This window comes from Lissotriton helveticus, chromosome 5_1 (genome assembly GCF_964261635.1).
Source record: "Lissotriton helveticus chromosome 5_1, aLisHel1.1, whole genome shotgun sequence".
Classification (NCBI taxonomy): Eukaryota; Metazoa; Chordata; class Amphibia; order Caudata; family Salamandridae; genus Lissotriton; species Lissotriton helveticus.
The window spans coordinates 1,067,456,504-1,067,483,887 of record NC_136065.1 but is presented as its reverse complement, the minus strand read 5'-3'; the positions used below and the strand labels follow the sequence as shown (position 1 = coordinate 1,067,483,887).

General features: G+C 44.0%; 1 protein-coding gene across 2 annotated transcripts in view; it reads left to right on the top strand.

Moving 5' to 3' along the window:
* DPCD (deleted in primary ciliary dyskinesia homolog (mouse)) overlaps window positions 1-27,384 on the top strand; it is a 149,864-nt gene that overhangs the window by 3,410 nt on the left and 119,070 nt on the right. Inside the window, exons 2-3 of one of the 2 annotated variants that reach the window (XM_078643623.1) lie at window positions 2,407-2,588; window positions 26,184-26,264. In XM_078643623.1, the coding sequence (XP_078499749.1) occupies window positions 2,489-2,588; window positions 26,184-26,264 (181 nt within the window). In that variant the 5' untranslated portion in view covers window positions 2,407-2,488. The remainder of the gene's footprint in view (window positions 1-2,406; window positions 2,589-26,183; window positions 26,265-27,384) is intronic. The other variant, XM_078643624.1, reaches the window with a different exon arrangement.

Sequence of the window (27,384 nt, the reverse complement as noted above, 5' to 3'; positions counted from 1 at the left end):
TGCCTCCGAAGGCCAGTGGGTCATGGTACCCATACCCTGCCCCTTATGTTATTTTAAAAATTACTTCAGGACAATGAAGCTGCAAAATTTTTATTTTTCTTCATGTTGCAGCCAGCCAATCTGGTTCTTCGGTACCGCTGGGTCCCATGGTACCTAGACAGCAGACCATGGAAAAAAAACCTTGTGACTAAAATCAAATCACTCAATTTCTTTGCATATGCCGTCCTGCAGGACTCCTGCGGGCCCAACCATCCTGATATCTCTATTTTTTCACCCTTATTTTAATTTTAATTAAAAACGGCTGAACAGAATTACACCAAATAACACAAGCATTTGCAATGCAATAGGTCTCGCAGTTGTGAGAGTTTGAGCGATTCACATTGTAAATGGCAATGCCTTTTATTTACGTGTTGCTTTTTAAAACATAAATGAAAGGCATTGTCATTTACAATGCCAATAGCTTAAACTCTAGCTTAAACTCTCGCAAATGCAAGACCTATTGCATTGCAAATGCTTGTTGTAATATCCACTGAGTTCCTAGTAAACGCGTGAAAGTGGTTAATGAAGGCTGTATTGGACGCTAATAGAGATCGGAGGGCCTTCTGTATATTATTTTGGGTGATCTGTAGAGGAAGATGGGCAGACAGTCACAATATGCGAGAAAGGCGTGGGTTTCTCTTTTACTAGCGATATTCGAGGTGGTCTCTGTAAAGTAGATTGGTGATAAATTAATGCACTGGCTGGTCTCCATTGATTAGCAGGTGGTGTCTTTGGGGGTAGCTGTGTTGGGTGCTAAATGGTTTCAAAACACTGTTGTGGGCTGTTTAGGTAGATCTCTACAAGATATCTGGGTTGGGTGTAAAGGTGGTGTGGAGGGATGCATGGGTTGCTGTGTGGGAGGGGGGGGCTGTTGGGACTCACTGGCCTAAGAGAAAACGATGTGATGGTTTGTAAGAACCCTTACCTCCTCCATGATCACAGCTGCTGTGCCTAATGCTTCCACACTGTGCACGTCCACTGTGGATCGGTCCAAACCACCGACAGCAGCTATTGGATGCCTCAAACACAAAACACTTTATCGAGTCCAGAGCGAGATGCACTCCCATTGGACCCTGACACTACGTCGGATATATGCGTGAAAGATGTCGGATCTCCCCAAGCAATCACACAACGGAGTCTATAAAAAAGAGTTCCCCATTTGATGGCATCCCCACCTCAAGATGGCCGATGCGTGACCCGAAAATCAGCAGACGTTGCTCAACGTCAGCTATGCCACATCGCTTGAGCACCGATAAAGTTGTTGCCGGCAGAGCTAGATAATACGTAAGACAGATAGTGAATAGCCAAGGCCAGACGGAGAAAAACTTCAGAAGCGTGTTATCATGTAAGCCTGTACCAGCACTTACAGACAACGCCATGGGATGAGAACACTTGCGCTGCTCACGTGCACCAAGGAGCGCTGTTCTGAACTATGTGCCGCTCAGACTGAATTCAACAAGAAGCTACGATCAACAAGGCTGTCGTGGGGCGGGACTTCCGAGGAAGGCTGCGCCCAAGGAGTGCGTGGCCGAGAGGAGCAGTGATGACATGGGGCTCCCATGCCTGAGGGAGAGCCCCGAGGCGGTGACACGGAGGAGACGACACCAGCGCAGCGACAAAAGAGCCCGGTGAGGAGAGGGGGGGGGGGCACGGTGGTATCGGAGGCTGTTTGCTGGCAAAAGACACACAGGAGCAAAATAGTTATGGTATACGATCTACAAATGTTACCGGATGGGCTTAATTTATTGGCCGAAACTAATCTAGTAAACACAGCGGTAACGGCGGAAGCACATCAAGAGGTTGCTTTGGTGACCTGGGCGTGGCACTGAGAATAGACTGGCGGTACAATGTATATAGTGCATGACAATGTCTCACCAGTCAGTGGCTTTGACTTTCAATCTTTACTTAATTGGTACCTCTGTCGGGTAGGCCAGGTACTCAGAAAGAGAGCGATGACGTGAGTTAAATATTTGAAGGTCACCCTCCTGCCCGCATATAACATACGAGCAGCAGCAGAGTAAGCATGAACCTAAAAATGAATGTCAAATGAAGCTTCTACCACATGGCGCCAGTGAGAAAGTAATTATCTCAGAATGCCGCCATGGAAGCGCATCTGCGCAAGCGCGTCTCTTTAGAAGCGCGTCCACAGACACCAATCGGCGCGTGCCCCAGTCTGTACCACTTGGCAGGCAAGACGACAACAATAGATCTCGCGGGCGACAGCGCTTTCGCGCTGCATCACCAGCGAGACCTAAAAAAGCATGCGTTCTGGGAGATCTAGGTTTCTGCCAATTTGTTGTCATTCTGTTAAGCAGTTTTTTCTGTATAGTTGCCTGAAATTCCTTAATGAAACCTTTTTTTTTTTAGGCCCTGTTTGATGGATCACTGTCAAACTTTTCAGTAAGGAGCCAAGGTGGATGAACTTCTTTAACAGTGGTGCTTGCTGGCCATGTCTAGGTTTTGGTTAAAACACTCAGTCCTCACCAGTGTTCTTGTACATTCCAGCTGGTGGCCATACAGGCCAACATTGAATAAATTGCATGATGCAGGTATGATTATTTTTGTCTCTAAAGTGGAGATTTTTCACCACTGTTGTTACTATTACTAAATCAGCCTTGTCAAAGATTAAAGACTACTCTGCAGGTTTGCCTGAAAGATGGAACCTAGCAGCACCAACAAAACAGAAACGTAAGATTACCAAACACAGTTTGTTCTCATCTTCCCCACCATAAGGGTATTCCGGTGCTTGTAAGATCAGTTTTGAAAGAATCTTCAGGATCAGCCCAATATTAGGTCACATTGAATGTTGTTTCTGTTATGTGCAAAATGTCAGAACACAGCTCTGGCAAATATGTAGCATCTAGTGTTAGAGTAACACATTATAATGTAGATGGGGCATTGTTTAACATTTGTCATGCTAATCAGCTGATAGCCGACAGCATGTTTTCCTAAAATGTGCTAGCCTGGGTACTGATAAGCTATATACCGCCTCTTGCTGGCTTAACTAATGCCGAGACGCTAAAACTAGCATGCTCACAAATCTAACGTGTCCATAGTAGAATTCTCCCGCCCCTGCATCTCCAGGATTGGTGTATATTGCAGTCTCCCTGCAGGCTAACCCTGCCATTGGAGGCTTGAACAAATACTTTTGTTGTAATAGATCCACATGTGTTTAAGTGCATTGCCTAATTCCTGTGCAGCTTGTTAAACGTATCATAGAGACATGAAAGCTTACTTAAGTTTTAATTGGCGACACTGCTTTATCATGACATTTGTACACTCTGTCCAAGGCTAAGGAACACTGAGCATGTGTTTTTTAAATTATTTTTTATTATCCTCATTTGCCACCAATCTCACTTCAGTGCATGCTCAAGTTGTCTGTACCCACACTCAGCAAGCTGAGAGGTGTAGGCTTCTAGAAATAGGAAAACCCGTCTACTGATACGAAAACTTGCATGAGTGCTAATGAAGAAACCAGCTGAGATAAACTCTTCTACCAAGCTCCAAGAGCTAGATGGCCCTCGTCGTAGAGCTACCAGTACCAGACTGGGAGTGTCCGACATAGCCCAAAGAGTATTGAGGCAGCATAATCATAGGACTCCGAGGGGAAAAAAACACTGAGCATGTTGCCTTTGCTTTTTATTGTGCAGTTGGAAACAGCTCTGAATCTTAAAGACACACAATCACATCAGCTTGATACAGTGCGAATGGAACCAGGCTTTCATTACATAAACTGCCTCTGAGTTAAGTTTTTCAGAGGGGCACTTTAATGGATTATCCTAGACACTGTCACTGAGATGCAGCCCTGATGATTCCAGTCTCTGTCCTGTAAAGGACGGCAGCCGGATCTACACCAGACTGGCTTCCTGATAAGTCATTCACAGGTAGGGGGAGCTGGCTTGTCCCATGATATCTGCGAGACGGTAATCACTTTTTATAGTGTAGGTAGAATTAGGTAAAAGTTTAAGTATGATATATTCTTATATGTTCATATAATCACATATTGATGTCATAATAATTTATCTTCACCATTCTTGTAATGCTGGTAACAATGCTTTGTTTCCTCCTTCTAATACTTGCAGCTTATGTTTTTTGTGCAAGAATAAAATTGCTTCAATAAATGTTTGAAAAGCCAATTCGTATGCCTCCAGGCATGCCTAAGTAACAACAAAAGGGTATATCTGTTTTCATGGTTTCCTTGGGGAATTAGAGTGGTCATGTTCTGAGGGTGCAAATACTCTGTTATGGTTAGGGGTTCAGATGGGGCACTGTGAGCTAGCTAGGAATTGGGGCAACAAACTCTGATGGTATGGATGGACTCAGTCCCCATGCTGACTTTTATGTTGTCTGCATACACAGTCCTTCTTAATGCATACGAACAGCAGCCCCCAATGCCTCCTCTGTGACTCACCCCAGCCTGCCCAGCAGCCAGAGTCACAATTACCTGTGTGTGTTTGCTGTCCATTCCATGGTCAGTTTGAAGTGACTTGTCCTCTCTCCAAGACTGGGAATCGTGATGCTGCTAAGAGCCTCTCAGACCTGACAAGACTTTTTCACCACAAAAAGTTTTAGGGGCCACTCCCCAACTGCTGCAGGGTCTCTTAACTTCAGCAGTTGGCACCCTTTCATTAGCTTTGCTAAAGTTAAAACATATTACTTTTAGAAGGACACTTTTCGAGCCCACCCCTCCAAGTCAACTTGCAAATAAAGCAGCACCTTTGTGCTGGGCTGCAAAGGGTCGTCTAACTGGGCCTCTCAAGGCTTCATAGTCAGCCCCTGCTATCAATGCTATTTATCGCAAACCAAGAGGGTCTAATTCTTTATATACATCTATTCACTGTAAAAAGTTAAAGGCAGCACTACCATAGTTATAACAGAAGGGACACAACTGCTGCCATATGGTAAGAGGGTTTTCAGAAATGACCACCAAAGTTGGGGTGAGTGTTTCACCCTATGTGGGCTAACCTTTGCCAGGGGCAGGGGCTTTTCTCAGAATAGAGACAAATATTTATCTTGCTGATAACATAACAACTACTAATCCTTGCCTTGTTAGTTATGAATCGTTTGATTCATCTTTACTTTAGTATGAGAACACTGTAAATTATACAGAAGTGTTAGCTGTTGATTTATGCTGGACTACCAGATTGCACATTAGAGAGACTTAGGAACTCACCAAAAAGGATTCAGTGTCTCTGAAAGTACTCACCTTTAGTATATAGATCTTAGAATGACAGTCACCCATAGTATTCACATGTGGTGTTTAAATAGAGAAAGCAGTCCTGATTCCACCTTCTAAAAAGCTTACTCTTCTTCCAAGGTTTCCAGGATTGTATACAAGAAATGACACCACGTTAGGAAAAGCAAAACCTTTCTCATCCTCTCACCCTAATGACAGACTGAGGCACATCGAAATTCCATCCTTCATCTAGTGCAGCGACAACACAACTTCCTAGCTATTATGTAGTTTGTGTAACTATTTTAGCCAGTCCTGACATTTTTCTGAGAGTACCTTCCAAAGTGTACTATTTTAGAGCCTTTAGTAGAATATTGCATTGTACAAAAGGGGTTCATTTTGAACTTTCATTTAATTGCATGGATACACCTGTCTTGTTCTACTTGCAATGCAGTGTCACACGCGAGGTACTGAAATGTCACACAAAGCACTCTGAAAACGTGGTACTGTCACACATATGCAAGTTTAATACTTGATAAACTTTACAAGCCACGGTAGTATCAGACAAATATGTTTTTTTAATATAAGATTTTTTTTACAGTCTGCTTCTGCCCATGAGGGTGTCATAGTATAACAATTTTACCTGGCAATGAGCCTAGGGCGTTCATAAAAGTGTGTGAAAGCAAAACTTAAATCAGAAAAAGTTGTATGATATATAGAAAAGCCATTTTGAGGAAGTTAGAGAATAAAGAGAAAGGAAAAAATGAATGAGGATGGAAGCGAATGTTGATTTTCATGGTAGCAGAGGTGAGCATTCACAGGCTTCTCAGGGAGGTGGTATTGGATTCCAGAGCTCTCTTTTGGCAAGCAAGGAATCCTTAGCTAAAAAATGATACAGATCTCAGGGTACAAGCTGAGCCTGTTTCTAATGCTGTCCTACTGGCCACATAACATAGGTTAAAGCAGGCCCTACATTACAATTATTATGCCCTCCGTGTGGAAGACACATTTTGTTCACACATGCAGGGGAATGTAAAATATGTAGACCAGGAAGATTCTGAAATGAAGTTGAGGAATGTATTGTTGCACATAAGGGGAAGTGCTTAATTTGAGTTGGTGGTTTCTGGTGTTCGGCACTGGCACTTAATTGTCAACAACGGCACTCATGAAAGTCTGCCACATGATGGGGCTGTTTGTATCATTTAGGGATGAGCAAAATCACAGTTGTTTTATTAATTCAATATACATTGAAAATGACTAATACCCAGTGCTTTAAATGGGTCGGTACTCACAGGTACTGAGTGTCTGCACTTCTTGTTTTTACCAAGCCGAGTACCGGCACTTGCCGATGCCTGAGGGCCAGCTGTGTCCCGTTTATTTAACAGCATGTTTGCTGTTTTGGTGCCTGCTGGAGGCCTGCCGCAGGTGTAAGTGGGCCTCTGCTCCTGAAGCTCTAATTGTCGTCGCCTGCCCCCTGCCAGGCCTCCATGCTGGGTCGTCTTGTTAGTGTATTGGACATCGGCTGCCAGGGGCACAGTGATGTGTGCAGCCTGAATGGGTGGGAGGCAAGAGAGCTTGCATAAGTGACAGTGCCATCAAACGCTTGGCTTCCCACTGAGGCCTGACTCACTTGCTCCTGCAATTCCACCCCCACCCCTGTCCACCTGCTGGAACATTGGCAGGGATAAGGTGGTGGAGATGGCCTATGTGGCCTGCCTGGGCCCGGGTGAGATGGGAGGAGGTGTACTGACCTGCCCATCAGAGGTCAGTATTGTTCTTCCCCTGCCCTACTGGACTCGGCACATGCTCACGACCCTGCAGTGCTCACTGCCTGCCACTGCAAGCTCTCAGGCCGTGTGGCCTTCTGTCTAGGGAAGAGGAAGGAGAATGGAGTGAAAGAAGGTGACGAGTGAGGGGGCAGAGATAGAAGGAGGAGAGGAGAGTTTAAAGGGGGAAAAATAGAGACAGAAGGGGTAAATGCAGACAGAGATGGGAAAGATATCGAGACAGCTATGGAAAAAGTAACAGAGTCACAGAGATGGCAGATTATATATAGAAAAAGTGATAGTAGAGGAATAAAGGATAACTTTGGGGTAAAGAGAGTGGGGCAGCAAGAGAAATGGATTCAAATCAGAGAGAAGTGAATGGGGAGGGATCGAGAGATCAGAGATGTGAAGATTGATAGAGAGTATTTGTCTGCTTGTTTGTGTGTGTTTGCCTGGTTGTGTGTATGTTTGTGTGTGAGAGAGAAACTAAATCAGAGAGGAAGAGAATCCGGACACCCAGGAGGTATTTGAAAAGAAATGCCTCAAATACTTGTTATTAATGATGCTATGCCATTCTCTCTCGTCCTGGTGCACATTGATTCTTAGCCTGAAAGGGCTAATAGTACTGTTGATGGCTTGGCTGCATTCAGGGTTTAGAAGCTCCTTGTATTGCTCCAAGAAGTACTTCACACCACCTTTCATTAGCATATGCACCTATTAATCTGCACATATAGAAAGTTTGAGACAACTGTCAAGGGCAATGCAAGGGCACATTGAATACTCAATAGAAGTGCTTTCTACCATCATGTCTCACCCCGCCCACTAGCCATGCCCCTAACTCAATTTAATGAGTACCTGCACTTATTTTTTTCCATTTAAAGCACTGCTAATACCAGACATCCAAACCATTCTCATATCTTTGAGGACATGTAATCATAATAGTCTTAATTGTCACTCTTGTGGTAGTGTGATGGTTAGGAGTTGTGTTGGTACTGTCATTGGCACCGCTGGCAGGGGCCTCCTGACGAGGGTCATGTCACATTGTTTTATTTAACAAATTGAGCACGGATAAGGGGTAAGGAGACAGTGAATTACACCATCCTACTGCTATGAGATTGGAAGTGAAAGAGTTGAGAGAGGGCATTAAACCTCCTGACATAAATCCTATAGCAAAGGGCATTTTAGATAGTGAAATTTTTAGGAAATGTGTAGTGGCGTTTAACATTCAATATGTAGGTAATGAGTGATACATTTGTACTCATGCCATCACTAGGTCATCCCCATTCTTTTATGTCACTGTCAAGGTATATGAAATGAAGCACATATTATTTGTGTTGCCATCAGCCTTGTCAGTGTTTCAGAGTGTAGTAAATAACATCTCTTCTTGGATGATGGGTGTGAGCTGTTTTTAGGCTGATATCTTGGTATGCGGGGCGACAGATGAAGAACATGACATATTACAAAGGGTGCTTGAGGTATTGGACCAGTGTGTATGGATATTAAGAAGGACAAGTACTAAATTAAGTTCAGGAGCATAACATATATTAGAGATACTATTTCCCCGAAAACAAAATTGGTGAGCTCTGTAGTCACTATGATGCCTCAAACAGACCAATATAATTTAAGTTCCTAACTATATCATTTAGTGTAATATGGAAACTGCGTTTCGATTTTTGACAGTAAATCCTGTGTAATGTGGCATTTACTTAGAGTTCAAATCTGTTTGAAGCGAGTCCTAAAGAACTTTGATCTAATTAAAAATAGGATAAACAATGCTCCTCCTTAGCACTCGTTTGTCATGAAAAGCAGCTCAATCTCATACTAATGTTGCTGCCCAGGGATGTTAGGGGCACTATTGAGACAAGCTTATTCATGTGAGCAAGTAATCTTCTTACAGGAGTGAGTAGCACACTGGACATGGTGCACCATTCCTCCCCATGTCATTATGAAAGCTGCTGACATTTCAAAGGTTTTATCTACAAAGTATATATTCAACCAGTGCTGCAAACCTGCTTACACATGGTTCATGGTTAGTGCCATTCTTCGAAGTATCTATTATTGGTTGCCACTTATTTCTAACCCTGGGCCTAGTTTGCATAGTGGCACTATGCGTAGCTACGCGAAGTGCACTTTGCACTACGCGCGCTACGCGAACTGTGTAGTGCGGTAGGGAAATGCTGTTTGCACTGATTGCACAGTGCGGACAAGCATCCGGCACTATGCAATCATTGTAAACGGCATCTTGCACAGTGCAAGTGGTCGTTTTCTGCCGCTCGAGTAGATTTGTACTCGATTGGCAGCTTTCTCAATGTGGTCTGGTAGTTTCTCATCGCGAGTGGTCACCAGCGTTCGCGACCACTCGCAATGAGAAACCTGACCTCTCCCCTTTGAGAATCCCGTCTGGAGGTTTATTTTCCACACACTCGCGATCGGCAACTTGATGTTGCTGTTCGACAACGAGGAAAAAGTCTCACCGGGATGTTGATTTTGCTCGCTCGCGGTTGCCAACTTGACGTTGAGGAACGCGAGCAAGCAAAAAATGCCCGCTACGCTACGTGCAATTCGCGTAGTAGTGCAAACTACGCACGCTCCGAGCGTAGAGTAGTCCTACGCCCAGGTTACTTATTTCACTGCAGTCACTAAGTAATTTATTAACCCAGCATTAAAGGAGTAGTATCTGTAGCGGTAGCGGTTACTGCCAATAACACTTGGTGGGGCAGGGGAATAATAAAGAAAAACATAAAAGAACTTACCTGCCGCTGCTGGATCCCGCCTCAGTGCTTCTCTGCTCCCATCCCGACCCAATCACAATGCTGCTCTCGCATGAGGGCAGCATTGTGATTGGCCTGAGCCTGCTGAAATGCCGCTCAGTTAAGCCCTGGGAGCCTGCGCTGGTTTCTCCACCCACTGTGCTGCCAAAAAAATATGCGCACTTAAAGTGTGCCTACCACTCCTTCTCCCTAGCTGACTACGCTCGTGTTTCAGTACTTGTTTGCCCTTGAGATACTGTGCTGCAGAGCCCTGCCTGAGGTTAATTGGAGGCGGAGAAGCTGATTTTTACCTGACTCGTCGTGGGAGCATTTCCTAATACCTGGTGACCGCAGTGGAGAGAGAGGCGCCGGCCCCGGGACTGCGAGGACCAGCAATCACCACCTCTCAGCTGGTCCTCTTCCCGTGTGAGCCGCGCCCCCTCCCAGAGTCACACCCCCAGCAACACAGATAACTTCTCGCGGCCCCCGCTTCGCGGGTGCCGCTCGTGTTTCAGTACTTGTTTGCCCTTGAGATACTGTGCTGCAGAGCCCTGCCTGAGGTTAATTGGAGGCGGAGAAGCTGATTTTTACCTGACTCGTCGTGGGAGCATTTCCTAATACCTGGTGACCGCAGTGGAGAGAGAGGCGCCGGCCCCGGGACTGCGAGGACCAGCAATCACCACCTCTCAGCTGGTCCTCTTCCCGCGTGAGCCGCGCCCCCTCCCAGAGTCACACCCCCAGCAACACAGATAACTTCTCGCGGCCCCCGCTTCGCGGGTGCCGCTCGTGTTTCAGTACTTGTTTGCCCTTGAGATACTGTGCTGCAGAGCCCTGCCTGAGGTTAATTGGAGGCGGAGAAGCTGATTTTTACCTGACTCGTCGTGGGAGCATTTCCTAATACCTGGTGACCGCAGTGGAGAGAGAGGCGCCGGCCCCGGGACTGCGAGGACCAGCAATCACCACCTCTCAGCTGGTCCTCTTCCCGCGTGAGCCGCGCCCCCTACCAGAGTCACAACCCCATTCCAGCCAATAGGGTGTCACATCATTATTACAAAAGGAAGCCCAATTACGCGCTAAGCGGGACGCGCGCGGGGCAAAGCTCGGGGCTAAGCCCGGGCAAAGGGCGGGCCGTCTGTGGCCGTCCGTGGACGACCGAGGACGGGACGGGCCACCCCACTTGCGGTCATCACTTCAGGTGTCTGTTATTTATACAGCCTTCACCGAAACGTTACTAACAGTGGAAAATATTTTCTTCTGTCCATTGTTAGTATATTGGGTTAAATAAGATTTTCCTAAAACACCAAATTCTCCATAGATATCAGTGACGTTATAAGAGATTCATTATCCCTGACGATAATTGGAGCACAAATGGGTTTTAAGAAACTGAGATCTCGGACAGTCTATATGAAAAGAATGGGAACGGAAAATGCAGTGCGAAATACCACTGACAAAGCTATAAAACAAGGTCGTTTAGCCCATACTCCAGCCATCACTGCATATTTTTCCGCATTTTCGCCCAAACAAAGTCAAGATATACTATCGCTAAGCAAGGATGTTAATCTCAACGTAACAGACTCAGCTGGGGAGACTAATAATCCTCCATCAAAATCTACCCCATTGAATCTTAGCTTACAACTCAAGGAGGAATGTTTGGAATTAGACTTAAGCAACAAATTATCTAGTACTCCAAAAGACTTTCTTCTGTCATATCATGAAACAATCAAGCTGAAAACGGTAACACCTATAAAAAGCAGAGGGAGCGTAACCCTTTTCGATGATATAAATAACAGCAAACAAATTATTGCGATAGAGCAAAAGGATCTAGGAACAACTAACAGTATCCAGTTAAATACTTCTTCACCTATCGCTTTGTGTGATCCCTCAATGGACCCCTTCAATCTTAAAAATTACAATAACACGGCTGATAACGTTCCTCCAATATCAAAAGCTCTATTCTCTCTACAAGAGATATTGGAATCTGTTCTTTCATTTCTTGAAAATATTCTTGAAAATTCTGATCAGACATTGGACGTCCAAATAGGCATCTTAAAGTATTTGGTAGAAGAAAAAAAGAAAAAAACTTCTCATGAAGTAGATAAAATCAATACGTTATATAAAACCAATTTTGACCAACAAAGCATACCAAAAGATCACAAACATAATCAGGAGGAAAAAATGCGTGACTTTGGTACACAAACTGTAGACATTCAGATACAAGAAAAACAGAAAATTGATAATTTGAATGATTCAGTGACATATTCTCTGAAAAGTTTATTTAGAGAAAAACATCAACAGAAAATAAAACACTTTCCAGTATTTTCAAAAACTCATGGAAAGAAAAACCCTACCAATGCTAACGTCCCCGAAATACAGGAATCAATAATTAATATCAGTAATGCATTAAGCGAAGGAAAGGAAGACACGTTAACTAATAAGAACAAGGAAAGGATCACCGCAATTGGGAAAGGAAGGAGAAGAAAGCCAGAGAGAAGGATCCAAAAACGGAAAAATCGTAAACTAAAATTCCAAAAATCTGTAATCTCTTATAACTCTGAAGAAAAACAATGTGATATTAAAATAGAGTCTCAAAATGTTAAAAAAGGCACTTCCATCAATAATTTTGAAAATATGGTGCCTCAACTAGACCCGACAGTAAAAGAATATATCCCCACTAAATACCCTAAGCAATTAGATCAAAATAAAAACATCTTTATAGAAGGAAACAGTTGCTGCTATAAAAAGGTGGAAGGGCCTCCTTCCAAAACTCTTCAAATTGAGGAACTTTTTCCTATTGATTCAGCACCACTCAATAGAGGAAGGATTATAAATTTATTACGACATATAAGGCCATTAGACACTATGACTAGTAGCGAAATTGATCTTGTGTCCTTTCCCAAAAAAGAGAACAAAAAATTGACAGTGGTAACCTTTTGGTCAACAGTCCTCCCAGGCATAATATTAAAGGAGAAAGAGATATTACATAAGCACGGATATGATGTACTGGAAATAGAAGATCCAAAGGACCATAATACTCTCAATGGGTATAATGCTCAAATACAGGCAATCACCAATTCTCAAGTCAATAAATACCAGCGGAAAAATGGCGTCACTGAAGATCGAGACAACACAAACCTAAAAATTCTGGTGAATAACGGCCATAGGGCAGTTTGGTACAAAGTTGACATGGAACCTGAAGAGCATAATACTACTGATTCCTGGGCTTGGGTCTCTGAGACTCTGAACAGTAACAAAATCAATAACTTCAGACAAAATTCTGTTTAGCACGGGATCAAGGATTACATCTTGGAATATCGCTGGCAGAACTAAAAACAAACTGTCCATGGTTATGAGAAATCTCCCCGATATACTGCTTTTACAAGAAACATGGGATACCGCATCTTTCATTCTTAAAGGGTACTTTATATATGAAAAATTAGCACTACCCACCAATCGAGGTCACGCTAAAGGAGGGTTAGCCATATTGTTAAGAGAAGACTACCTATGGGAACAGGAAATAATAGACACAAAATCTAACAACTTGCAGTGCATCCAAATATTTGTAAAAAAACATAGCACTGCTTCTCCACAGGCAGTCTTACTTTTCAATGTCTATGCTCCCCCTGGGAAAGAAAATGACAATACATTTTTGGACATAATTGAAAAGATTACGCATATTACGGAGACCCATACTCATTCGTCTTTCTTAATTGCGGGGGATTTCAATAGTAAAATCTCCAATTCTGAAATTAACAGGTGGGCAAATTTATATGAAGAAGAAGGTCAGGAAATTATAATTCCACAATTCCCCGAGGGTATTCTAACCAATAAAAGAGGCGGATTGTTATTATCAGCAATAACAAACCTTAATGGACTAACGTTGAATGGAGCTGTTGAAGGTGACATTCCAGCAAAGTATACCAGGCGAGGCAATGGGTCTTCATCCATCCTAGATTATATCATAAGTAGTATGGATTTGTTTGATACTGCTCTGCTATTATCTAATCAATTTTGTCTGGAGAGCGATCATGCGATTATGCAACTAACAGCAGATTTGTTACCCAAAACATCCCAACCTAGACATATTATTTACATTGAAAGTACTGTTCTAATAGAAAGTGAACGGAGACGTATCTACTGGAATTCCTTGACCCTTGATAAAATCATGACGAAGATTGATCATTCAAAGTTCCTGGAGCAGAGATTCTCCAAAAATCCCATAGAAAACTTTGAATATATAATCAAGGATTTCAAAAAACTCATCTTAAGTAAGATATCATCGGGTGCAAGAGGTAATATTAAAAAGAAGGAAGGTAAAAATGTATGTTCCCACAAGCAATCAGAAGTTAAGAAACAATTAAATAAACTTGTACGTGCTCAATACATGAACTTTTCAGCAAGCGTAAAGAAGGAAATAAACAGATTGAAGAACCAACTGAGGCGGGAGAACCAAAAGGAAAAAAGAGCCAAAGAAGATCGAAACTGGGTCGACATTCAGATTGCTGCAAGTAATTGCAATCAACGTAAATATTGGACCTTAATTGCGAAAATAACTGGCACAAAGAAAAATCTACAAACCATCCCGGTTCCCCCGAATGACTGGAAATTATACCTCGCAGATCTTTACAAAGTAAATCCAGTAAATCCTATAAAAACCAAAGTAAGTAGTACAGATTTGAATTATGATAAAGATGAGAGTTCTCCAATACAAACTACAGCCATCTCGGTTGAACATATTATACGCAAAGCAAGAACTACAGGTGCCTCTGGACCGGACGAAATCCCGATTAAGGCATTACAAGTAGCACCAAAAGAATGGAGCAAGCTATTATGCCCTCTCTTTAATTACATCTTTGAGAGTGGACATGTTCCAAAATCTTGGCAGGGAAGCATAATTATCCCTATCCATAAAAAGGGAAGTAAAACCCAAGCTGGAAATTATCGTCAGATCGCACTCATGGATGCAGCAGGTAAAGTGTTTGCGGCAGAGGTATTAGATCGCCTGAAAGAATGGGCCTTTTCGTTAGGTCTGATTCCCATGTGTCAAGCAGGCTTTAGGCCTAGGCACTCGGTCACAGATAACATAGCAGTAATTCAGGTTATCTTCGACAAGTACATTACTCTAAAAGCCCAGGTAGTTTATGCCGCATTCATTGATTATTCAACGGCGTTTGATCGGGTTGATCGATCTACCCTATGGAAAAAACTTAGGACCCTTGGAATCCAAGAACAATTGCTGCAAGCAATCATAAGCCTCCACACCAACACCTGGTGCCAAGTCCAGATGGGGGGAGAAAAAGGACTTACAAAAAGAATCGAAACAGAGAATGGGCTGAAACAAGGGTGCCTTTTAGCCCCGCTCCTCTTTTCCCTCTATCTAAGTGACCTGCCTTACCAATTGCAATCTGGTTCTAATCTACCGCCGAAGATTGCTCAGCAAAATATAATCTCCTTACTCTACGCTGATGATATTGTATTATTAGATCTAACCCCTTTCGGACTGCAAGCATCACTGGACATTTTGCATCAATATTCGAAGGAAAACTATCTAATACCAAATATAAAGAAAACTAAAGTGATAGCTTTTTTCAGGAAGAAAACAAAGCGCCAAGTACTCCTGGAAGATCGGCGAAGAAAAAATAGAAGAGGTAGACAACTATCCTTATCTCGGAAGGATTCTCTCCAAAAATCTAACAAACTCAGCACAGGTATCAAACCTACAAAGGAAAGCCGATATACATGTCTCTGCTCTCCTGAAACTTTACAGCGCAACCGGGAATAGACATTTCTCTGCACTGTTAGGCACATACAGAGTAAAAATTCCACCTGTATTATCATATGCGACGGAATATATCCCCATAAAACAATGGGTTTTCATGGACCAAAAAGAAGGGAAAATATTAAGAAGGATCATGAAAGTTTCAGATGCTGTACCTGTACAGGCATTGAGATTAGAACTATCAATCGTAAGCTCATATGCTATAGCTATCGCTAATGTAATAAGGTGGGCCTACAACCTGATCCATGCGAAGAAGAATACTTTAAGGTCAGTGTTGAAAAAAGAGTCTTTTGGGGCAGTGCCTAATAAGCAAGTCTTTTTGGAAAACTTGGCTGTTGCATTTCGGTTGGCAAACATTAAAATTGAAATGTTGAGTACCTGGTCTCCGGCACATTTAAAATTGTTCTTAAAAACTTTTACCCCTAAGTTGAGCTATGAATTGGACTGTTTACACTGCAATAAATTAACTATCTATAAGCCATTTGTAGAAAAACTCGAATTCAAGCAAACTCGACCGTACATTGGGTTTACCCTGACACATGGCGTAAGAAGAGCGATCACTATGTACCGGTTGGGTATTTTACCACTATTAGCATTTACCTCCAGATGGCTTCCAGGAGGATCTCCTATATGTACTTTGTGCACAGGGGGTGACCAAACTATTGAACATTTATTACTTGTGTGTCCCAATCAAAAAGTAACCCTAGCTCGTACAAGATACCTTAATCCTATATTTCGCTCCTGCAGAATTATTAAGGGGAGTGAACTTTTAGATATGTGTAGTCTACCCTTGAATGAATTCATTTGTTATAATCTGTACAAATTTTTAAAACAATTTTTATCTCTGTATTAATATTGTTACATTTTTTGTAAAATGTAGATTTCTTTTGTGGTCCTCTGCTGAGTACCATCACAAATAAAAAATTTTGACTTTGACTTTGACTTTGAGAGGATCGCCCGCCCTCGACTAACCAGACGGGGAGAAAGTTAAAAATAAAATGATAATAAAATAGTTTTGTGAATTAAAACTGAACCTTCTCGCACTCAAGTTTGTTTGTCCAAGTGAAACGGTATTGAAAGTGGTTAGGTGCTACCTGAGTACCTCCTTCTGAGCCTTGGAGGGTGAAGTAATGCTTATGATAGCGTCATCCCAGTCGGGGATGGCGTCCCCAGATGCACACAGTGTGAAGAAATTTCCTTTGTACACTTAATACTTTCAGAATAAAGTTTTAGTGAATCATTCAGTTTCTCAAATTGTGATCCTTATTTTTTTCACATAGTTCATAAATGAAAATTACATTTGGCCCAATGCGTTTCGGGCAATAATGCCCTTCATCAGGGGCATAGTTTCTCTGTTAAGGAAAAATGAAACACAACTGTCATCTATTCGTTCTTTTGTACATGTTAATTCTGATGATTTCATAATTCTAAGCACATCATTTGAATTTGTACGTTGGTAATAGAGTTAAAGCGTCATGAAGATATACGGACATTTACCAGTATTTGTATACAAAAATAAACTGATATTATAAAACGACCTGTACACTTGTGGTCAAAGTTGTGTTTTAACACATACATGTCTATTACACGGCGTAAACAAAAATGAGTGGACAAAAACAGAAACAAACACATACCTTCCAAACTGTCGGAAGTTTTTTTTCCCAAAGAGTATGTTTTAAATAAATTCAATACGCATGAGCGTCAACCTGAAATGAATGACAAAGTTTTCAATGTAATATGTGTTGATTGCGTGTAATTTAGAAAAGATGTTGGTTATAGCGAACGTTCATACCTGAAAATTTTTTCAGGTATGAACGTCCGCTATAACCAACGTCTTTTCTAAATTACACGCAATCAACACATATTACATTGAAAACTTTGTCATTCATGTCAGGTTGACGCTCATGCGTATTGAATTTATTTAAAACATACTCTTTGGGAAGACAAACTTCCAACAGTTTGGAAGGTATGTGTTTGTTTCTGTTTTTGTCCACTCATTTTTGTTTACGACGTGTACTAGACATGTATGTGTTAAAACACAACTTTGACCACAAGTGTACAGGTCGTTTTATAATATCAGTTTATTTTTGTATACAAATACTGGTAAATGTCCGTATATCTTCATGACGCTTTAACTCTATTACCAACGTACAAATTCAAATGATGTGATTAGAATTATGAAATCATCAGAATTAACATGTACTAAAGAACGAATAGATGACAGTTGTGTTTGATTTTTCCTTAACAGAGAAACTATGCCCCTGATAAAGGGCATTATTGCCCGAAATGCATTGGGCCAAATGTAATTTTCATTTATGAACTATGTGAAAAAAATAAGGATCACAATTTGAGAAACTGAATGTTTCAATAAAACTTTATTCTGAAAGTATTAAGTGTACAAAGGAAATTTCTTCACACTGTGTGCATCTGGGGACGCCATCCCCGACTGGGATGACGCTATCATAAATAAAATAGTTTTATCATCATTTAATTTTTAATCTTCTGCCTTTCGGTAGTAGGGTGACGCTCCTCTGCTATAGCGGAGAAGCCGACCCTGAGTAATGTCCCCCGAAGTGACTATCTTTTTTGCCTCATTGGCTTTGAAGAAGACAGGGAAACTGTTCAGGTATGGACCATAAGTCGTTACCTGAATAGTGTTGTACTTTCAGAGATCATGATCTTTGGATGGTGGCTGTTCCGTTTTTCTCAATCCATGTCTTTTGGGTACGCACTTCCTGAACTTTTTAAAGCTTGCATTAGTAGTTGGTATACTTTTTCGTTAAGGATCAAAGAGCCTTTTAACAATGGTAACCTTACAAATCATGTTCTAATCAGAAAAACCCTCACTGGGCACAAAAGATTTGTCTGTATTTACAGTGTTATTGAATGGGTCTTAGGGGTCTGGTCGCAAACATTTTAATGAAAAATGATCTACCACAAAAGGAAAATTGTAATTCTTACTGGCCGTAGGAACACTATTTTATTAGCTTCCAATATGTTCACCTTTAATCTAATCCCTTTTCATCCAGTCTTGTACCTTAATTATGTTACAGTATCAGCAGCAAAAGTTAATTTTGTATATTCTGCAGTCCAACCTTTATCACAAGAGAGTTTGAACACTTACAACAACAATTTAATATGTTTTACCATATGCAAGCCCATTACCAAAATGTCATCCTGGAAATGTAGCACACCGTTACCTTTATATAGATAGAAAATAGGTGTTGGAACACAGCTACATCAGAAGGCAGCAGATGTGGTGTTTTCTTAAACTGGTTATCACGAAGTGTGTGATGAATGTAGTTGAAGCAAATTAATCCTGGTGCAGCAGAAATTAGATGATTAAATGCCACTGCAGAATCATTTATGTGTGTAAGCACACAGTTATTTATGTTGTTACTTTGACCACTGTCAAACATACCCTTATCGTAATACCTTCACTTCAAGGAAACATCGCTTTGACTTCCTATCGATATCATTAAGATGACGATTTCTTCAACCATGTAACATCAACCTGAACTTAAACTCCAACCCAAAAATCTAAGCCAGTCAGTTACTTCCTTTAAATTTAATGACATCGTAATGATAACCCTAAAGTTCCTCTTTTCCCTAAGCCTAGATCTATTTATATCAAATTAAGTAAATAAAAGAACATGAACAGGGAAATGCCGGGGCATGGCTTGCAGCTTGATGGCAGCGGTTGTATGAGCTCAGGCTCCACACCGGCCCGCTGATTAATTAGATTCCCCCGGCCACCCTGTCCGCGGGGACGAGGCATGCTCACTCCTGCCGCGGTACACACTCCCGGTGAGCCATTTGGGGGGGGACTCACGGGCGAACAGAGTGAGATAAGCCGCGTAGACGGCAGACAGACGTTGTGGCCCCTGCTACTAAGATGGTGCTGGCCGGCTCGCCACTGAGGCGAGAGTGACCCGGACACAATCGCCGCCGGTAACGCGGCGAGGCGGAGAGCGGGCGATTGCTGCAGGGGCTGCCTGCGGAGATCCAGACCTTTGGGAGTGCGGCAGGGTCTGGTGTTGTGTCGGCAGAGCCCGGGATCTGCCCTGCCCCCCTCCCCGGCGTGACGACTCGGAGTGCCTGGGCGCTGCTTGAGGGCTGTTCCTGGACCCTGGCGCACGGCGGACCCTACTGGGCGGCCAGGGACCCTTTGTTGCTGCTGATTGGGTCCTCGGCTGGTGAGATGCACAGCGAGCGATCACCACGCCGGCATTGAGTGGCGCGGCAGCTGCTTCCCTAACGAGCGCAGTTGTGGAGGCCTTGGATCGGGCTGCTGCCTGCCCTCGGCATCTGCGGGAGAGGCCTTGTTGCGGGACCCGGAGGTGCATTGAATGCTGGAACTGGGAGTGGCGAACCCCCTATCACTTCTCCTGTGGGCTGGTTTCAAGAGTGGACTGCTAAGAGTGCAGATGCGAGCATAGAGCTTGCCAAGTCCTGCTGTGCCCAATTTGTACCCTGCGGAGTGGTGGCTTTTGTGGATTCAGGAGCCTACATACTGTGTGTCCCACCACAATCTTGAGTGCCTCTGTGGCCACCGAGGCTTGCAGAGTTGAGCGTCCTGGTCTGCGGGGACCTCCTTTACCTGTGCCCCACCTTGCGGGATGGGAAAACCCAGGGGGAAAATTGGCTTTGGCCCCGCCAGAACATGACGACCCGGGGCAGGAAGACGCAGCTGAGGGGACAGCGGATCTGGGACTGCAGCAGTAGCTGGCTCACATCTTACAGGCCATTACAGACACGAGGGAGGCCCTACACCAGGATATAGCCACAGTGTCGGTGGGTCTGGGACTACTGCGCGCGGAACAGTCCAAGCTGGCAGATAAGGTGGAGCGGACCGAACGACCTTGATGGAGCTGGAACCAGCACACAAATCGCTGGCTGATCAGATGAGGAGCTTCTCACAGAGGCTACTGACCTTGGAAAAAAGGGCAGAGGATGCTGAGAGCCGTAATTGGCGAAATAACATTTGCGTTTTGGGTCTGCCGGAAAGAGTCGAGGGGGCCGATATGGTCCACTATCTTGAGGATTGGCTCTGCACCAAAGTGAAGCCGGAAGGACTGACCCAGTTTTTCACCCTGGAGAGGGCTCATCGGGTTCCGGCTCTCTTACCACAACCGGGCAGGCCGCCGAGACCAGTGGTGGCAAGGCTCCTCCATTATAAGGACAGAGACCTCCTTTTGCAGGCTGCACGAAAGTCGGGTCCATACCAGGTGGATAATAGCAAGGTTTCCATTTTCCCAGACTACACGCTAGAGGTTCAACGATGCTGTGCTTCCTTTCTGGCAGTCAAGAAGGCCCTGAGGGACGAGGCTCTCCAATATTCCTTGCTGTGTCCGGCTCAGCTACGAATTATACTCGATGGTGCGACTCACTTCTGCGATGACCCGTCGGAGGCATGGGACTGGCTCTAAACTTACAGGATGGGTCACCGCCCCGCCGAGAGACCTGCGGCACAGACTTCCTCGCAGCAGCCGACCAGGTGACACCGAGGCACACGACGACGCTCTACCACCCTGAAGACACCCAACCTATCCCAGACAGCAGCGGAGAGATCTGAGGCACTGCGGGCGGTGTCTGAACTACTTCAAGATCGGAAGCAGCCATCGTCAGTGGGCACTTCATCGGACAAGACTCCGGAGGGCAAGGACACTGATGCATCCCAAGCAAGTAGCCTGCAGCTGCCACATGTTACACCGGGCACGGCATATGAGATTGTTTGATGGGGGTTCTGTTTGGTGCTGCTTTATGTTTGCTTATCTAGTGTTCCTTTACAGGTGCCCAAATGCAGGTTCGGAGTCTGGGAATCTATGGACGGCGTGCACTGTACTCTGATTATTTGATTGCCTGGTGCTCGTGGTGGGGGGAGAGATGCAAGGGGATTGGGAGGGGGCATGGCCCTGGGGATGGGGGGGTGCTATATTTTGTGGGGTTAGAGTGCGATAGTCTTCCTCTGTCTTTACAGACGGCTGTCGCTAGTTAGCAGCCATGTCCCCTCTTGTTCCTCGGTACCTACCAGAGGGCAGTTAGTTTTTGGACATTTTGAATGGGGCCTAGGTTTTGTTGGGCCTGTCTTGGGGTGGGGGTGTTGGGGTTGTTGTTCTTTTTTTGTTGTGAGGGGCTTTTTTGCAGGATGTAGGCGTAACTTTTCTGAATCTATTGTTGCTGGGCAGGGAGGAGCGAGTTCATGGGCTAAAATGTCTGAGCTGAAATGTCTGACTTGGAATGTCAGGGGTATGCACACAATGCTACGTAGACACAAGATACATGCATACTTGGTGCGTAGGGGCATCCAATTGGCTTTCCTCCACGAAACTCACATCGCGCACGGCGAAGATGTGGCGCTGCAGCGCAGGTGGAGAGGGCACGTTTTCTGTACTACCTCTTCTTCCTTTGCGAGAGGGGTGCTGATCTGGGTCCGGGCGGGAGTTCCGTTTCAACCCTCACGCCAACTAAAAGATCCTGATGGGCGTTATGTACTAGTAGCGGGCCGCCTAAATGGTAGAGAAGTGGTGCTGGCTAATGTCTATGCTCCAAACACGGGGCAAGCAGCCTTTTTCGCACGCCTATCGGGGAAATTTGCTCCATTTCTAACCGGGTCTGTCCTTATGGGTGGAGATTTTAATTCTGTAACAGATGTCTCATTGGATAGGTCTCACCCGCCACTCCCGGATGCTCCAGGCCATAAATTATCAAAACTCCGGCGAGACTAGCAGCATAGCTGGGGGCTGGTGGATACTTGGCGGGTGCACCACCCGACTGATTTGGACTATTCTTCCTTTTCTGCCCTGCAAGCCCTTCATGTCCGTCTGGATGTGATGCTATGCTCCCCTGACATACATGAGGAGGTTCAACACAGTGAGTACCTAACTAGAACGCTGTCAGATCACAATCCTCTATTTGTGCGTATTAATCTCCTACCAGGACGCTCTAGTATCCCAACCTGGCGCGTGGCTCCAGAGTCATTGGAAGATCAGTTGTTCCGCGAGGTGGTGGGAACTGGGATTGACAACTATTTATAAGAAAACACTGGCACCGCCTCTTCCTTGATGGTGGAATGGGACCCATTCAAAAGTGTTATAAGAGGGCAATGCATACCGAATAAGATGGGGGTGCGCCGAGTGTTGCTACAAGACCTAGAAAAAGCAGACCTGAAGCTGAGAGAGGCTGAGAAAGAGAGGCCTAACCACAATGATCGTCACCAGATATTAGTGGATGCGAGGGAGGCAGTAGCGGTGCAAATTGAAAGACTGCCCTGCTTTGATTACAAACGGTATGTAACACGTGCACACACGGAGCGAGATAAATCTGGCGCGCTGTTAGCATGGCTTGCCAATCCGGCGAGGAGGGGCACGGTCATCCTGGAGCTTCATGGTTCTAGAGGGGAAGTCCACTAATGCAGAGGGGAATTAATGATCAGTTTCTGGCCTACTATACCGAGTTATATCAGAGTAAGGTGGCACCTAGTGAGCAGGCCCTTCAAGACTTCCTGGAGGGGGTGGAATTCCCGACATTGGATGGGAAACAGGCTAAACTACTGGGACAGGATATCGATGTTGGAGAGGTTTGCGCAGCTTTAAGCATATGGCCCGTGGAAAGAGACCTGGGGTGGATGGTTTGCCTGTAGAATTTTACAGTACATATATTGATCGTTTGGCTACTTGATTAGTGACGCTATATAATACCACCCAGAAGGAGCCTCTCTTAGCCGCTACTACCTGTGAAGCAGTGATCATACCACTTTTAAAACTGGGGAAGCTTCCCCATGATAGAATGGCCTATCGCCCGCTGTCGATGTTGACAACGGACTACAAAATATTAAGCCGGATATTGGCGACCAGATTGCTTCCGTATATGGTACACTTAATACACACGGATCAGGCGGGTTTTATACGTTCTCGGAGTACGGCTCAGAATGTGCAGCGCCTTCTCCGTATTTTGGATGCTGATACGTACCCCAGGCCCTCTGCTGCTGTCTTGGCAGTAGATATTGAGAAGGCTTTTGATAGTTTGAGAAAAAAAATGAACAGGGAAATGCCTACTACCCCTCTTGCATATTAATAATATGTATATTGTAATATATATTTATTATTAAATTCATATTTAACATTGGTTATTTCAGTTTACTTTTCAGGTCTATTTTTATTTGTGACTAAGTTTTAAATTAGTTTCTAAACTACATATTCACGTACAATAGAACTTGACATACAGATGATATTGAGAAAGTATTGGTATGTCTTAGTGATGTAGTGGAAGAATTTGTGAGTATTTCACTAAAGAGATCACAATGGTGATAGAATGAAATAATGGAGTTGAAAGAATTGGGTTTCAGCCTGCCGGTTCATATGGTATAGCCATTTAGAATGTCACCTTTCTGCCAAGACTGAAAGCTAGAGCGCAGTACGAATGTTCAGTTCAGGGAATGGACTTGGATCACTAACTCATGTCGCATTTGTAGGCATCCTGGTATCACTGCAGGACTAGGCCAGATTTCAGCAATGAAGTCAAACAATTAGTAGATGGAAGCCACTGTTAGTACTAATTGAGCAAGATTCAAACTCAATCAATCAGGGAATTGTAAGTGCACTACTCACCTGTGGGAGTCTCAAGGCGCTAAAGGAAGGGGGTGCTGTTCAGGGGAGGGGTCATGCCACTCTGTTCAGCCAAAGAGCCAGGTCTTGAGGGTCTTCCTGAAGGTGTTCGGGGTGGGGGCGCATCTGATGTCTGCCGGTAGCTCGTTCCAGGTCTTGGCGGCGATGTGGGAGAACGATCTTCTGCCTGATCTGGCTCTGTGGATGCGCAGGGTTTCGGCCAGTGCGAGGTTGGATGATCGCAGGTCTTTTTTGGCACGTGGAAGTTTATTCTGTCGTTGAGTTATTTGAGTCAGTTGTTGTGCAGGCATTTGTAGGCGTGAGTGAGGATTTTGAAGGTGATTCTCTTCTCCACAAGGAGCCAGTGGAGTCGCCGCAGGTGTTGGCTGATGTGTTCATGCTGGGGGACGCCGAGTCTAGCCGCGGTGTTCTGTATTGTGTGCGGAGTAGGGACTTGTTGATGCCGGCTTAGAGTGTATTGCCATAGTGGAGTTAGCTGGTGATGAGTGCGTGGGTGACTGTTTTCCTCGATTCGGGGGGGATCCATTTGAAGATCTTTCGGAGGATGCGGAGGGTGTTGAAACAGCTGGAGGTGACGGCGTTGACCTGTCGGTTCATGGTGAGCGAAGAATCGAGTGCGATGCCGAGGTTCTTGGCGTGGTCTGAGGGGGTAGGTGGGCTTCCGAGGGCGGTGGGCCACCAGGTGTTGTTCCATGCTGAAGAGGTGGTTCCAAGGACGAGGACTTCTGTTATCTCGGCGTTGAGTTTAGGCAGCTGTTGGTCATCCAGACTGCCACCTCTTGCATTCCTCTCTGGAAGTTGAGTTTTGCGGTGGTCGGGTCTTTGGTGAGGGAGAGGATGAGCTGGGAGTCGTCGGCGTAGGATACGATGTTGAGGCTGTGTTGTCGGACGATGTCTGCGAGGGGGGCCATGTAGATGTTGAAGAGGGTCGGGCTCAGTGTTGACCCCTGTGGGACTCCGCAGGTGATGTCCGTGGGGGCAGAGAGGAAGGGCGGTAGTCTGATCCTTTGCCTTCTTCCGGTGACGAACGAGCAGATCCAGTCTAGGGCAGCCCCTTGTATGCCGGCGTCGTGTAGTCTGGTGATTAGTGTGCGGTGAGAGACTGTGTCGAAGACTGCAGATAGGTCGAGGGGGATGAGGGCCGTGGGGTGGCCTTGGTCCAAGAGGGTGCGGATGTCGTCTGTGGCGTTGTGTAGGATGGTCTCGGTGCTGTGGTTGACTCGGAATCCGGATTGGGACGGGTCGAGGACAGCGTGTTCTTCAATGAATCTTGTCAGTTCCCTGTTGACTGTTTTCTCTACCACTTTGGCTTTGAAGGGAAGAAGCGACAAAGGGTCAAACTGTTATTTTACTGTCCCTTTTAATTGGAATGCCTTGCAGATGCCATAACACCATTTCAGAAGTGTTTGGTAGTCCTTATTTCAAGACCTGGTAGACTGTTATCAAATGTTTGCCTATTACTGTGTAAATCAAAAAAGTACTTTACTGTAATTATGCAAATATTCCTTGTGAATTAATTTTTCAATAAGCCCATACAATTACGTATAGATCACCAAAATAGCATACAAAATTCTATTGTTTGCTTTTCTAAACCTTTGTTGTCTAGCAAGAAAGACATGAAACACAAAATATTGCCTAGCTGGCATCTTCAATTTGAAAAGCTTAGCAACTATGTGATTTGTTAATATTAAATGTTGAAGGCACTTGCACTGGGACTTATAAGATTAATTTGCTAAAATGTGTTAATTTACGTTTTGTCTGATGTCACTGGTCTTCGTTATTCTATTTTCACAGAGCCATGCTATTATTTAACAAGTATTACTTAATTTCTCTGTCACCCTTGAAGCTCTGGTATTGCTATAGTGACATATAACCCGTGTAGATGTGCGTGAGGATCGAACTTGCTAGCTATTCAAAGCTTCAACCTGTACATTGGAAGGTTGAAATAAAGCTAAATTGTCATGAGAAATTTCTTACCGGTTTTAGAAAAAAGTTGAAGGTGATTTAAATGCTGAAGTAATTTGAAGTGCCTCTCATAATTGCCTTTTATAGGAAAAAGGAAAGTACATTACCTTTTTACTGATGGAAAAGAAATGGCAGAAGAATATGACATGAACACATGTGATCTGTTGGGTAAGTGATATCCAGAGTGTCAGTGTCGCTTTGTTCCTTAGCTGCTTTGCCCCAAATAGCGGATAGTACATACCAACATAATTTTTAAATAAGCATAATAGTCATTTTCTGAATGTGTATGAATGGTGAACTACTGTTCATATACAGATTTTGCATTCTGAATAGTCACCAATTAGTCTAGGAGTATTGGAATTGGTAACCTAATGGGGATAGCTAGTAATAATCATTTATCTCCCATGTCTAGAATCACAGATGTTTGCATGATATACCGGGCAAAATATGCCACTATGATTCTCACAAAAGAACAGGCTAACAATTTATATAAATACAGCTTCAGATTAACAGATTGTAAAATGTCACCAAGTTGGACAAAATGATCATATCGTTTTTATTTATTTAAGGCTTTTCTAGAGCACTGCTGCACCATAATAGTATTAGTGTACTTTACATAGAACATAAGTCGGTATGGCATATAATAATCAGTATAAACAGTACGTAGATTACAATAAAGCATACAAAAGTTGGGTAGTTCCAGTAAAAGTACCTCCATGGATACTGCTGAATAGGTTCACTACATTAGCTCAGACACAGCTTCAAGAGGTGCTCAGTTGAACTTTCCTTGAGGACATGGAGAGCATGTTAAGATCTTAAATCAGATGGGAGAGATTTCCAGAATTATTCAGTGGGCTCTATGAACGTTCAGATTTTGTGCTTGGGGGGATTTGAACTTCAGGACTTCTAAGTAAAGTGATTCTCTGCTTCGGAGTCCTCTTTGTCCTCCATGCACGTTGAGCAGGTTGTTCAAAAGGGAAGAACTGTTTAGGTGAATTGTTTTACAAGCTAGTCGCTCAATTGTAAATTTGTCCTTGCGCTCTGTGGACAGCCAAGGGAGGAAATAGGAGATAATTGATCATATTTTATAGTTGATTTTGGAAGTGTCACCAAGGAGTGAAGGACTGCCATCAGTATTCAGACAAATGATGTGTGTCCACTATTAAATTGTACCCAAGATAATTTGCAAAATGACATGGGCAGGTGCTGCAGTGTTTTGGTGGGTGGAGTAAAGGAATGGTTCAATCTTTTTTAATTGAGTAAAGGTGATAGATGGTTGCTTTGACTC